Genomic DNA, 11,864 nt, shown 5'->3' with positions numbered 1-11,864 from the left:
TCAGGTGCTTGGCCACTGACTCACATTTATGACGGTTGCAGTGTCCCAGGGGGAGGGGTGTCACGTGATTCCCCCTTTTGCGACTTTCTTTCAAGCCAACTGAATGGGGAAGCCAGATTCCCTTAAAAGCTTTCCCAAATGTTTCTTATCCCAACAAGTATTTTACGGCCTTTCTTACCAAAGTTGTTAAGTGAATCACTTCAGGTGTTAAACTGGGAACGTGGTTGTTGAGGGAATCTGGCTTCTCCCCCACCTCCCATGGAATTTGCTCGTCGGAAGGTCGCAAAAGGACACTGAGACCGTCATAAATATGAGCCAGTTGCCAAGCGTCTGAATTTTGATCCTGTGGCCACGGCGATGCTTCAATGGTCATAATGTGAAAAACGGTCATCAATCACCTTTTTCCAAGGTCGTTTTAACTTCACTAAATGGTCACTAAATGAACTGCTGTAAGTCGGGTACTAGCTACATAAGGGTTTCTCTCTGAAAGCAGGTGTGTCAAACTGGATTTCTTTGAGGGCTGGATCAGCATTATAGTTCCCCCCCACTCCGTGCCCCATTTTCGGCCTGGGTGGCCTCCTCCGGCACTTTGCCAGCCAAAACGGGGCGTGGGCAGTGATGAAATGTAAAATTTGTTACTACCGGTTCTGTGGACGTGGCTTGGTGGCGAGGGGGGGTGTAATATGACAGAGTGGGTGTGGCCATTTTTTTTTTTTACTTTTAAAACCATTTTTTCTACAACCTCTTCGGCCGAAGAGGTTGTAGAAAAAATGCTTTTAAAAGTCTCTGATGATCCCAGCTGAGCCGCGTGATCATCAGAGGCTTTTTTTTTTTTACTTTTAAAAGCATTTTTTCGGCCAAAGAGGTTGTAGGAAAAAGGCTTTTAAAAATTAAAAAAAAGCCTCTGATGATTGCGCGGCTCAGCTGGGCAATGGGGGGGGGCAGGGATTTTTGCTATCGGTTCTCTGAACCACTCGCCTCCATCGCTACAGGATCGGGCGATCCGGTCCGAACCGGGAGCATTTCACCCCTGGCATGGGGGACAACGCGTGGCCCACTCCTGCGCCAGTGGTGGGTTGCTCCCAGTTCGGTCCGGTTCTATAGAACCGGTAGTAAAATCGGAAGGACGCTCCGCCCACCCGCCACAACGTCATCATGAGTGATCTGAGTTGCGAACCGGTAGTAAAGCTACGTAGAACCCACCCCTGCCCTGCGCCCCGTTTTGGCTTCCAGAGGTACCGTGGGTCGGTCCTTTGCTATTTCTGGACCCGTGGGCCAGATTTCAGCACCTCACAGGCCGGATCCGGCCCACGGGCCTTGAGTTTGAGACCTCTGGTCTAAAGCAGTGGGGGGTTGCCCCCGGTTCGCACCGGTTCTATAGAAACGGTAGTAAAACCGGCGGGAGGCTCCGCTCACTGAGCCCGACATCATCAGAACGCTTCTGCGCATGCGCAGAAGAGTGCACCCACGGCCCCGTTGCAAACTGGTAGTAAAAGTAAATAGAACCCTAGTCTAAAGCATCTAATTTTGGTTTCTGGACCGATGGCAGGACAAACATTTATTCCCATAACCCTTTTCTAAACTCCTTCCGGCAAACCCCCAGAGCATTTTCGTCAGCCAGAAGCCGTAAGCTTTCAATCCACCCCTAATTTAAAGGGCTCAGCGGTCAGGATAATTCTTTAATAACGGTTTCCCGGGCCGGAGTGACAGTTTAGCCTGGCTCCAAATCCTAACCCTAGGATTGTTTTCTAATTCCGCAGCCCTGGATTACGCGCGACCTGTTCAATTTCCCCGAAAGCCCCAAGTCAGATCTGCATCCTTTGCAACCCCTTTCATCTCAAAGAGCAACACAAGGAAGATTTTATGACATGTCACTATTTGAGGAAAAAATTGAGGGCCTTTGTTTATTTTGACCTTTTTTAAAAAAAAATCCAGCTAAAAAAAAACATCGTTTGAAATCTTTGGGGGATGGTTTTCCTGACAGCGGGGGAGGAAAAGAATGATTTATTGCACTGCTGAAACTTTTAAACCCACCGCTAACGCAGTGGCTCAGTGGCTAAGATGCTGAGCTTGTCGATCAAAAGGTCGGCAGTTCAGTGGTTCGAATCCCTAGTGCCGCGTAACGGGGTGAGCTCCCGTGACTTGTCCCAGCTTTTGCCTGTCTAGCAGTTCGAAAGCGTGTAAAAAAATGCAAGTAGAAAAATAGGGACCATCTTTGGTGGGTAGGAACAGCGTTCCGTGCACCTTTGGCATTGAGTCATGCCGGCCACATGACCACGGAGACGTCTTCGGACAGCGCTGGCTCTTTGGCTTTGAAACGGAGATGAGCACCGCCCCCTAGAGTCGGGAACGACTAGCACGTATGTGCGAGGGGAACCTTTAGCTTTAAGCAAGATCTAAAGAAGATCCGAAGTGAAAGCTTTTCAGAAAATACATGGGAAAACCCCCCATCACAGAAAAAGGGCTTCCTTCAATGAGTTAAGTAAACTATATTTCAATAGTCTTTCCTGCAATGGATTCTACGAAAAATACTACAAATGAAATAATCAAAGGGAAGCCTGCTTTTAACAGTTTCTTTCTTGGGTTTCGTAGAGAGTATATGCACATCCGCCCCTCCACTCACATTCTCACACTCTCACTCACTCATACACACACACAAACAAACACAGAGTTTTAGTTTCTAAAGAGACAAGGAATTAGCATAGCAGTCTTCCAATATCTCAGGGGTTGCCCCAAAGAAGAGGGAGTCAAGCTATTCTCCAAAGCCCCTGAGGGCAGGACAAGAAGCAATGGGTGGAAACTAATCAAGGAGAGAAGCAACTTAGAACCAAGGAGAAATTTCCAGACAGTGAGAACAATTAACCAGTGGAACAATTTGCCTCCAGAAGTTCTGAATGCTCCAACACTGGAAGTTTCCAAGAAGAGATTGGAGAACCATTTGCCTGGAATGATATAGGCCGTGATGGCGAACCTTTGGCATGCGTGCTAGAGGTGGTGCATGAGCTGTCGCCCCAGTTCAGCTCTGCTGTGTGTGTGTGGGCGCCTCCCGCCACTCAGCTGGTCTTTGGGTCTCTGTCACGCATACATGGGGGGGAGGGGGCACATGTGGGCGGTCGCACAACTGGGGTGGGTTCTAAAATTTTTTTGCTACCGATTCTGTAGGCGTGGCTTATTTTGTGGGCGTGGCTTGATGGTCATGTGACAATTATTTAGGATTTAGCAGAGGTACTGGTCTAACGGGCTTTTAACTGCTTGCAGAGCTGTACCGGTCTACCCATTTATTTTTGCAGGCACCGGTCTATTCATTCGTTTTTGCAGGCACCGGTCTACTCATTTGTTTTTGGAGGCACCAGTCTACTGATTTACTTTTGGAGGCATTAGTCTACTCATTTGTTTTTGGAGGCACCGGTCTACTCATTCATTTTTGGAGGCACTGGTCTATCCATTTATTTTTGCAGGCACCGGTCTACTCATTTGTTTTTGGAGGCACCAATCTACTCATTCGTTTTTAGAGGCACCAGTCTACTCATTCGTTTTTGTAGGCACTGGTCTACCCATTTATTTTTGTAGGCACTGATCTACTCATTTGTTTTTGGAGGCACCAGTCTACTCATTCGTTTTTGGAGGCACCAGTCTACTCATTCGTTTTTGGAGGCACTGGTCTACCCATTTATTTTTGTAGGCACTGATCTACTCATTTGTTTTTGGAGGCACCAGTCTACTCATTTATTTTTACAGGCACCAGTCTACTCATTTGTTTTTGGAGGCACCGGTGTATTCATTTGTTTTTGGAGGCACCAGTCTACCACCACACTGCCTTTTAATACTGATCAGCTGTAGGGCGGCCCTTTGAAACCCCGCAAGAGTTTAAACAGTTTTTTCCTTTTAGCCGATCAGCTGGGACCCAGGAGGCAGCAATAGATTGGGGGTGGGGCCAAATAAAAGGTAAGAATAATGCAGGGTGGGCAGGGGGCGGCAGAACCGGTTCGGTGACATCATATCATCACTGCTACCGGCTCGGCGGAACCGGGCCAAACCGGGAGGAACCCACCACTGTCGCACAAGCATGCGCAGGAGGATGGGGGGGCACATGGGGGATGCATGTGCATGCACAGGGGGCATGGGGTGCACATGCATGCAGCGGATGCGTGCGGGGGGCTGCATGTGCATGCTGGGGGGCACATGCAGGGGGCCACGTGCACATGCGTGGGGGCGGGGAACATGCGCTGGGTCCGCACGCACATTGCATTTTGGGGGTTCGGGCGCACGCATGCACTTTGGGAGCTCAATCTGGAAAAGGTTAGCCATCACGGATATAGGGTCTCCTGTTTGAGCAGGGGGTTGGAGTAGAAGACCTCCAAGGTCCCTCTTCCAACTCTGTTATTCTGTTGGTTATTCTGCCTGCGTTTCCGCAGCAATCATCTGCTTGCCTTCCATAATAGGCTGCAATACAGCTAGATTAATGTTTCTTTTGTGGGGGGGTGTCGCAAAACCAACAGACTCTCCATTTTTCACGCGGTTTACTTCCTGTAGAAACTGTAGAGGAGCAGTTACTCAATTACCCGGAGAAATCCTCCTGATGCATGGTCATGATAATAGCTTCTATGGAGTCGCCCACCGAGTCCAGCAAAGGTTGCACAGCGCTGCCCATCAAACCATGGATTGTCTGGAAGGCAGAACCAAGGATAAAACCCAGGTCAGAAAGGAACTGCACACTTTCCAAGTTTCAAGGTATAGTTACTGTTAGGAAATGGTTATTTGTCTAACTAGTTGGTCAGGCAATATATAAACCAACAATGTGTGTTTGCAATCAGAAAGGTATTATATTGCTTTAAGACTGTATTGCATCATCCTGTATCCTGATTGGCTAAGCTCTGTAGCCAATGTACTTAAGGGAAGTCAGGATCATGGCTTGTGTGGATACTATACCATTTTACCTGCTTATTTGCTGTAACTCTCTACTTGATCTCTCTGCATGATCATAGCTACATGTCGCTTTCTACTATTTATTGAATGTTTTGATATTGAACTTGTTCCTGTTTTGAAACTCAAGAAGAACTGTTTTATTGTGTATGACTACAACTGGTAAGAAGACTTTGTACTTGAAATATCCCTGGATTGATCTTTTAACTCTCGTCTTATCTGCGTATGACTTGGATTGTTTTTGGACTTTTGCTTTACTTTTTCTAAAAGTAAAAGACTACCACAACTCAGTGTGTTTGCATGTTGACAGTGATTGTTCACAACCATTCCCAGTCGCTTTTCATGCGTTTACTCGAAGGGTACTCTGCTCAATAACCTACAACATTGGTTATGAGCCAAGAATATCCTTAACAGTTACGTTAAACAAGCGGTCTCCCATTCGGAACTGTGGTGCACAAAACCTCCGCATTGGCGACAGGAAGGGCATCCCGGCACTAAACACTCAGCTCCATTCAGTTGCCCAGACTCCACCCCGCAAGGGATTACGGGGTCATTAAAAGAGGATGATATAAGGATTCATCTGAAGATGGGCTCCAACATGAGTCCCAAAGTTCAGAAGACAAAAACCTTATGGTCCCGCTGACCGACCCAGATTGGAACCTGTGATATAAGGATTGTTGCGTAGGTCAGGGGGTTGGAGTAGAAGACCTCCAAGGTCCCTCCCAGCCCTGTGATTCTATTCAGAAGCTCAAAACGACACAAGAAGTCCTTCCTTCCTCTTGTCATTGACCCGCGAGTTAGTTGGGACCGGACAGAAAGGAAGCGTGCTGTTCAAAGCAAGATTTAAATCTGACTTTATCATACACACCTACCTTCAAAGCAGCATGAACAGTTTCCTCCGAAGCGGTTGGAAATCCGCTTTGGTTGGAGATCACCTAAGAAAAAATACGGGGGACAACGTTAAACGGTGCAGTGAGGTCCAAGTATGGCAAATCTTTATTTTGCAAGCGGGCCACGAAAAGCCAGCTGATCCACCAGCTGTGCCGACGAGAAAAAATATGCTCCATTCACTTCTTCTCAATCCGATTCCTTTGGGGGATGCTCGGATATCAAATAGGGGAAATATTGGACAACGAAGGAGAAAGAAAGGAGAGAGGAGTAGCGGGTAAGATAGAAGAGGAGAGGGAGAGAGAGGAATGGAAGAAAGGCGAAAGGAGAGTAAGAAAGGATAGGGGAAAAGAGTAGGAGAGAAGGCTAGAGAGGGGGAAAAGAGGGGAGGAGTGGGGGAAAGGAAAGGGAAGTAGGGAAGAGGAAGGAGAGGAGGAGAGGAGAGGAGGTAGGGAAGGGAAAGAAGGAGAACAAGGTTTGTTGTAAAATGAAGGAAAAGAAAGGGTAGAAGAGCAATCCCGAATGTAATCAAAATGCCTTATCTTTATGCTTTCTTTACAAAATATATATATATGTATGATCAATTATGGATAACAGAATGTACATTTACAATATGTGTATAAGAAATAAAATTTAAAAAATTTTCAAAAAAAATAAATAAAAAAATAAATCCGATTCCTCCAAGAGTCCGCGCAGAGATGCTGTACAGGTAGTCCTTTGACTTAACGACCGCAATTGAGCCCTAAATTTCCACTGCTAAGCGAGACAGCTGTTAAGGGGGAGCTTGGCCCCATTCGATGACCTTGTTTGCCACAGTTTCAGTGGACGACTGCGGTTCTTAAGTTTAGTAAAGCGAATTGGGCTTCCCTGTTGACTTTGATAGGCGCAAAAGGGGATCGCGTGACTTCCGGGACACTGTAACAGTCATAAATAGGAGTCAATTGCTAAGCGTCTGATTTTTTTTTTATCACGTGACCGTCGGGGATGGTGCAACAGCCGTTAAGAGGGAAAAATGGTCCTGTCCCATTTTTTCGGTGCCGTTTTAACTTCAAGCAGTCTCTAAACAAACGATTGTAAGTCGAGGATTCACTGTATCTCATTCTGTCATGTGCGGATGAAATCCAGGTTGTCCTCGACTTACGACCCACCACCCCGTCGTAAGTCATTGTGGTTGTCGGCGATCCACCATCAACCCTGATGTTTCAATTATTATGGTAATTATTAAACCAGTCTTGTGGCTGTAACAGAATCCACCTTGGATATTTTTTTTTGGTAGATAAACAATTGGTCGTAAGCAGAGATGGTATACAGCCCGTTCAGACCGGTTCGCACGAACCGGTAGCGGCGACTGCAGGTGGGCCCGCCCCTGCCCACCCGCCCGGATGTAATGCTGTCCTATTTATCCACATTTTCGAGGCCGGGTGCATGCGCAGAAGGCATGCACGTGAACAAAGGGCACGCACGGAAGGCGTGCGCACGCAGCGACCATGCAGAAGTCCAGGCACATGTGCAGAAGGTGAGCCCGCGCGAGGGGAACCAGTGGTAAAACTATGTGAAATCCACCGCTGGTTGTAAGTCGAGGACTACCTGCGCAAAGACTGAGCTCCGTTCCAATGTTCAGAGAAATGATTTGAGAAGTGGCTCGGTTCACTTCAGGTGTCTGGAGCGCTCCGGCGATTAAAGCTTTCCAGTCGCGAAAATCTCCTCGGCACTTACTTTCAGAACGGACTGGTGCAGCTTGTAGAGGGAGTTCACGACCGCCACGTTCCTTCTCTGCCCTTCGGTTAACGGTCCGATCACCTGGCTGGCTTCTCCCTGCGTCGACAGCTGCAGCAAGCAAATTAACAAAAATCGATTAATTCACTGGACGGATTTGTACCGTCTTCACATACTTCGCTTCCTTTGCAAAATGGAATGAAGAGGGGGGAAAAAAGAATGTTAGGTAATGTAATTTTGAATTCCTGCCCCTCCCCCCCAAAAAAATCTCGGAGTTGTCATCTTAAAATAATAACAATAACAACAACAATAATAAGAGTTGGAAGGGATCCATAGTAGCAATAGCACTTAGACTTATGTACTGCTTCACAATGCTTTATATCCCTCTCTAAGCGGTTTACAGAGTCAGCCTCTTGCCCCCCAACAATCTGGGTCCTCATTTGATCGACCTCGGAAGGATGGAAGGCTGAGTCAACCTTAAACCGGTTAGGATCGAACTCCAGGCAGTGGGCAGAGTCAGCCTGCAATACTCACTGCGCCACCAGGAAGAAGAATGAGAAAGGGAATAAGAGAGGAAGGAAGATAGGAAGGAAGGAAGGAAGGAAGGAAGGAAGGAAGGAAGGAAGGAAGGAGAGGGAGGGAGGGAGAGAGGGAGGAAGGAAGGAAGGAAGAAGCACTAGCACTTAGACTTATATACAATGTTTTACAATTCCTCTTTAAGCGGTTTACAGAGTCAGCCTCTTGCCCCCCAACAATCTGGGTCCTCATTTTACCAACCTCGGAAGGATGGAAGGCTGAGTCAACCTTGAGCTGGTCAGGATCGAACTGCTGGCAGTCAGCAGAGTCAGCCTGCAATACTGCATTCTAACCACTGCGCCACCACGGCTCAGTGATAACTTCCAGCGATACTATAGACAACCACACGCTTACTTTTTAATCTGAACACCACCATTAAAAAGCAAGTATCACTGCAAGGTTCGGCCCGGGACGCTATTACGTCACCGAACCGGTTCTCTTTCTTCGGGAGCTGGGCCCTCCCACCCGCCCCCGCATTACTCCGACCTTATATTTCTTCTTTTTTCGCCCAGCTGAGAAGTGCGGCAGAGCGGATTGTCCTGCCCCTACCATCTGGGACATTATTTGGGGTAGGAAAAAGGGACTGTACAGAAAAGGCAGAGCCGACTAAGATCGGCTCCTGTTATACGTGGACACAAATCAGTGGTGAAATGCAGCCGGTTCTATCCAGTTCGGGGCGAACTGGTAGCGCCGGCGGCTCCGTCCACCCGCCCAGATGTCATCAAAGTCCCTTTTTTTGACACTCTGCGCATGCACAGAAGGCTCTGCGCATGCGTGGAGGAGGCGTGCGCGCTCACATTTGCGAACCGGTAGCGAAGGTAAGTGGATTTCACCCCTGATACAAATACGTTGCGACTGATTTTACAACTCGTAGGAAAGTATTCTCTTCTGGGGGTCCTTGGTGCTTCTCCTGAGCTTGGTGGTTTTCTTGCAGACGTTTCAAATCAAACATCATCCGTGCCAGAAGGGAATGGAACCTCACAATTCAACCCATTGAGCCATAAATAGCAACTGGCGCTTTGCTCTTGGGACGAGTGCAGCAGACGTTCTGATCACACTGTTTCCTGATTAAATTGGACACGCATTGATTGTGCATCGCAGCATGGCAGACCGAAGAGTCTTTCGTAATTCACCTCCTTTCAGGAGTCCCTTCCGCAAGCACGTTGGTTGAACTGCTGCTTACCGATTCGATCCGCGAGCAGAACTTTCGGAATTGACGGCCATGGCCTGCCTAAACATACCACCATCAGCAAGTTGATCCTTGTTCTGTTTATGTTCTGTTGTTCTGTTCTGTTCTAATCTACTCTACTCTAATTCCTATTCTATTCCGTTCTGTTCCATTCCGTTCTATTCCATTATTTTCAATTCTGTTCTGGGCCATCTATTCCGTTCTGTTCCATTCCGTTCCATCCCATTATTTTCCATTCTGTTCCGTTCTGTTCCATCTATTCTGTTCTGTTCTACTCTACTCTACTCTAATTCCTATTCTATTCTATTCTATTCTGTTCTGTTCCATTCCATTCCATTCCATTATTTTCAATTCTGTTCTGTTCCATCTATTCTATTCTGTTCTGTTCTGTTCCGTTCTGTTCCATCTATTCTGTTCTGTTCTGTTCTGCTCTACTCTAATTCCTATTCTATTCCGTTCTGTTCCATTTTGTTCTATTTCATTATTTTCAATTCTATTCTGTGCCATCTATTCTGTTCTGTTCCATTCCGTTCCATCCCATTATTTTCAATTCTGTTCTGTTCCGTCTATTCTGTTCTCTTCTGTTCTACTCTACTCTACTCTAATTCCTTTCCTATTCTATACTCTACTCTACTCTACTCTACTCTACTCTACTCTACTCTACTCTACTCTACTCCATTCCATTCCATTCCATTCCATTCCATTATTTTCAATTATGTTCTATTCCATTCCATTATTTTCAATTCTGTTCTGTTCCGTTCTGTTCCATCTATTCTGTTCTGTTCTGTTCTACTCTATTCTAATTCCTTTACTATTCTATTCCATTCTGTTCTATTCCATTATTTTCAATTCTGTTCCGTTCCGTTCTGTTCTGCTCTACTCTTAATTCCTATTCTATTCTGTTCCATTCGATTCCATTAATTTCAATTCTGTTCTGTTCTGTTCCGTTCCGTTCCATGCGGCAATTTGGCTTTGAGGGGCACAGCGAACACTTTCGAAGCGTGACTTGAATGATCTCCAAAACCTACCCCAATCCCTCTCAAGAAATTGCAAGCCATCTCAGAAGACAGCCATGGCCAAACATTTCCATACTGTTGTCAAGGAAATTACATGGAGGATGAGCCCATGCTACCCCCCCCTCCCGGCATCGAATTCAGCTCTAGAGTGTCTTTCTTTGCCTTTATTTACAGAATCCTAAAATGTTCCGATCCTTTTGAGTTTCATGCTTGTGTACGCTCACTTCCTACATCTTGGGAAACATTCACATTTATTAATATAAAATGAGAGAACGATGAAATATATATATATATATATTTAAAAAACATTACATTCTCTTTTCAATTACGGCTGCAGGAGAATACAACGCTGGGAAAAATAGTAAAGAGGTTTTGTTTTGTTTTTTTAAACTTAAATATAGCGTGGCAAGGCAAACTTTAATTTCTTTTTTTTTTTCTTATTATTTTCAGAGAGCACGAGGGGTTGCCAAGGTTCCATCCTTCATTTCTAGACAACTCAATTTTTGTGTTCCCAGTTCAACACATTTATCTGTGTGCAGCAGGTGGGCCCGTTAGTGTATTCCAATCCGCCCACATGTGAAGCTCAGCAGAAATAGCATCAAAGTAAAAGAACATACAGTACTTATATTACCACTCACACTGTGATCTAACTGCGGGCATAACACAAAATGAAGCAGATTTTTTTTTTCTCCCCCCCAAAAAAAAGAAAAAGAAAAAAGAAAAAGAAAAAAGCACTGTATAACAATTTGTGGAACAATCGTTCATTGACAAAGAGACTGGATGCTTAGTTTAAATCCATTTGGTGTTTAAGATCCAAGAATTCGTTATGAGCCGTGCTTGCCATTTTTGGAATATTATATAACAAGTGTTCTGATTAAAAGAAAGCAAAAAAAAAATTTTTTTTCTGAAAACCACGTCTTAGGTGTTGTGAAAAGAGGGGCTGGGGTGGGTGACATGACAGCAGCGTTCCAATATCTCAGAGGCTGCTACAAAGAAGAGGGAGTCAAGCTATTCTCCAAAGCACCTGAAGGCCGGACAAGAAACAATATGTTGTGGCTCCGTTACCTGAGCCTGTGTTATCGGCAAGGGAGGACTCCGAGAGTGAAGGAGAGGAGTTGGCAAGGCCTCCTTCTCCAGGACCCTCCTCTCTGGCAATGCCTTCAGTGTCTGCCGAAGGGTAAGAGTTAGGCCCGGGGCCAAGCACGTCCATGCAGCCACAGGTGGACAGTGATGAGGGAGATGAGTCTTGGCTGGATCCTCGGCAGCGTCGCAGAGATAAGTGCGCGCAACAGAAGAAGAGGCGTGCCAGGGATTAGGCTGAGTCATTGGACCACACCCCACAGGGTATAAAAGAGGGTGTGGTGGCCGGTTCAGCTCTGTGACAAGCAAAAACCGGATATTGGACGACCTTCTTTGTATTTACTGGACTTTGTTGATTATTGTGTATTGGCTTTGTTCCCGGACGAAGGGAGAAACTCCCCCCTCATGAGTAAAGAATACCTGGCAGCCAGCCACTGAGTTGCTGCCAATTCTGATACCAGATAAACTGTTGTCGG

At 46.2% G+C, this 11,864-nt stretch overlaps 1 protein-coding gene across 1 annotated transcript in view; it reads right to left on the bottom strand.

The window, feature by feature from the left end:
• The window catches only part of COG5 (component of oligomeric golgi complex 5), a 156,665-nt gene that overhangs the window by 12,379 nt on the left and 132,422 nt on the right, over nt 1–11,864 (bottom strand). Inside the window, exons 15-17 of the mRNA XM_070946699.1 lie at nt 7,528–7,638; nt 5,796–5,858; nt 4,563–4,666 (exon numbers count right to left, since the gene is read on the bottom strand). Coding sequence (XP_070802800.1) covers nt 4,563–4,666; nt 5,796–5,858; nt 7,528–7,638 — 278 coding nt within the window. The remainder of the gene's footprint in view (nt 1–4,562; nt 4,667–5,795; nt 5,859–7,527; nt 7,639–11,864) is intronic.

This window comes from Pituophis catenifer, unplaced genomic scaffold (genome assembly GCF_029215685.1).
Source record: "Pituophis catenifer annectens isolate HBS135680 unplaced genomic scaffold, rPitCat1.0.hap2 SCAF_7, whole genome shotgun sequence".
Classification (NCBI taxonomy): domain Eukaryota; kingdom Metazoa; phylum Chordata; class Lepidosauria; order Squamata; family Colubridae; genus Pituophis; species Pituophis catenifer.
This window is presented reverse-complemented; position numbering and strand designations above follow the sequence as displayed.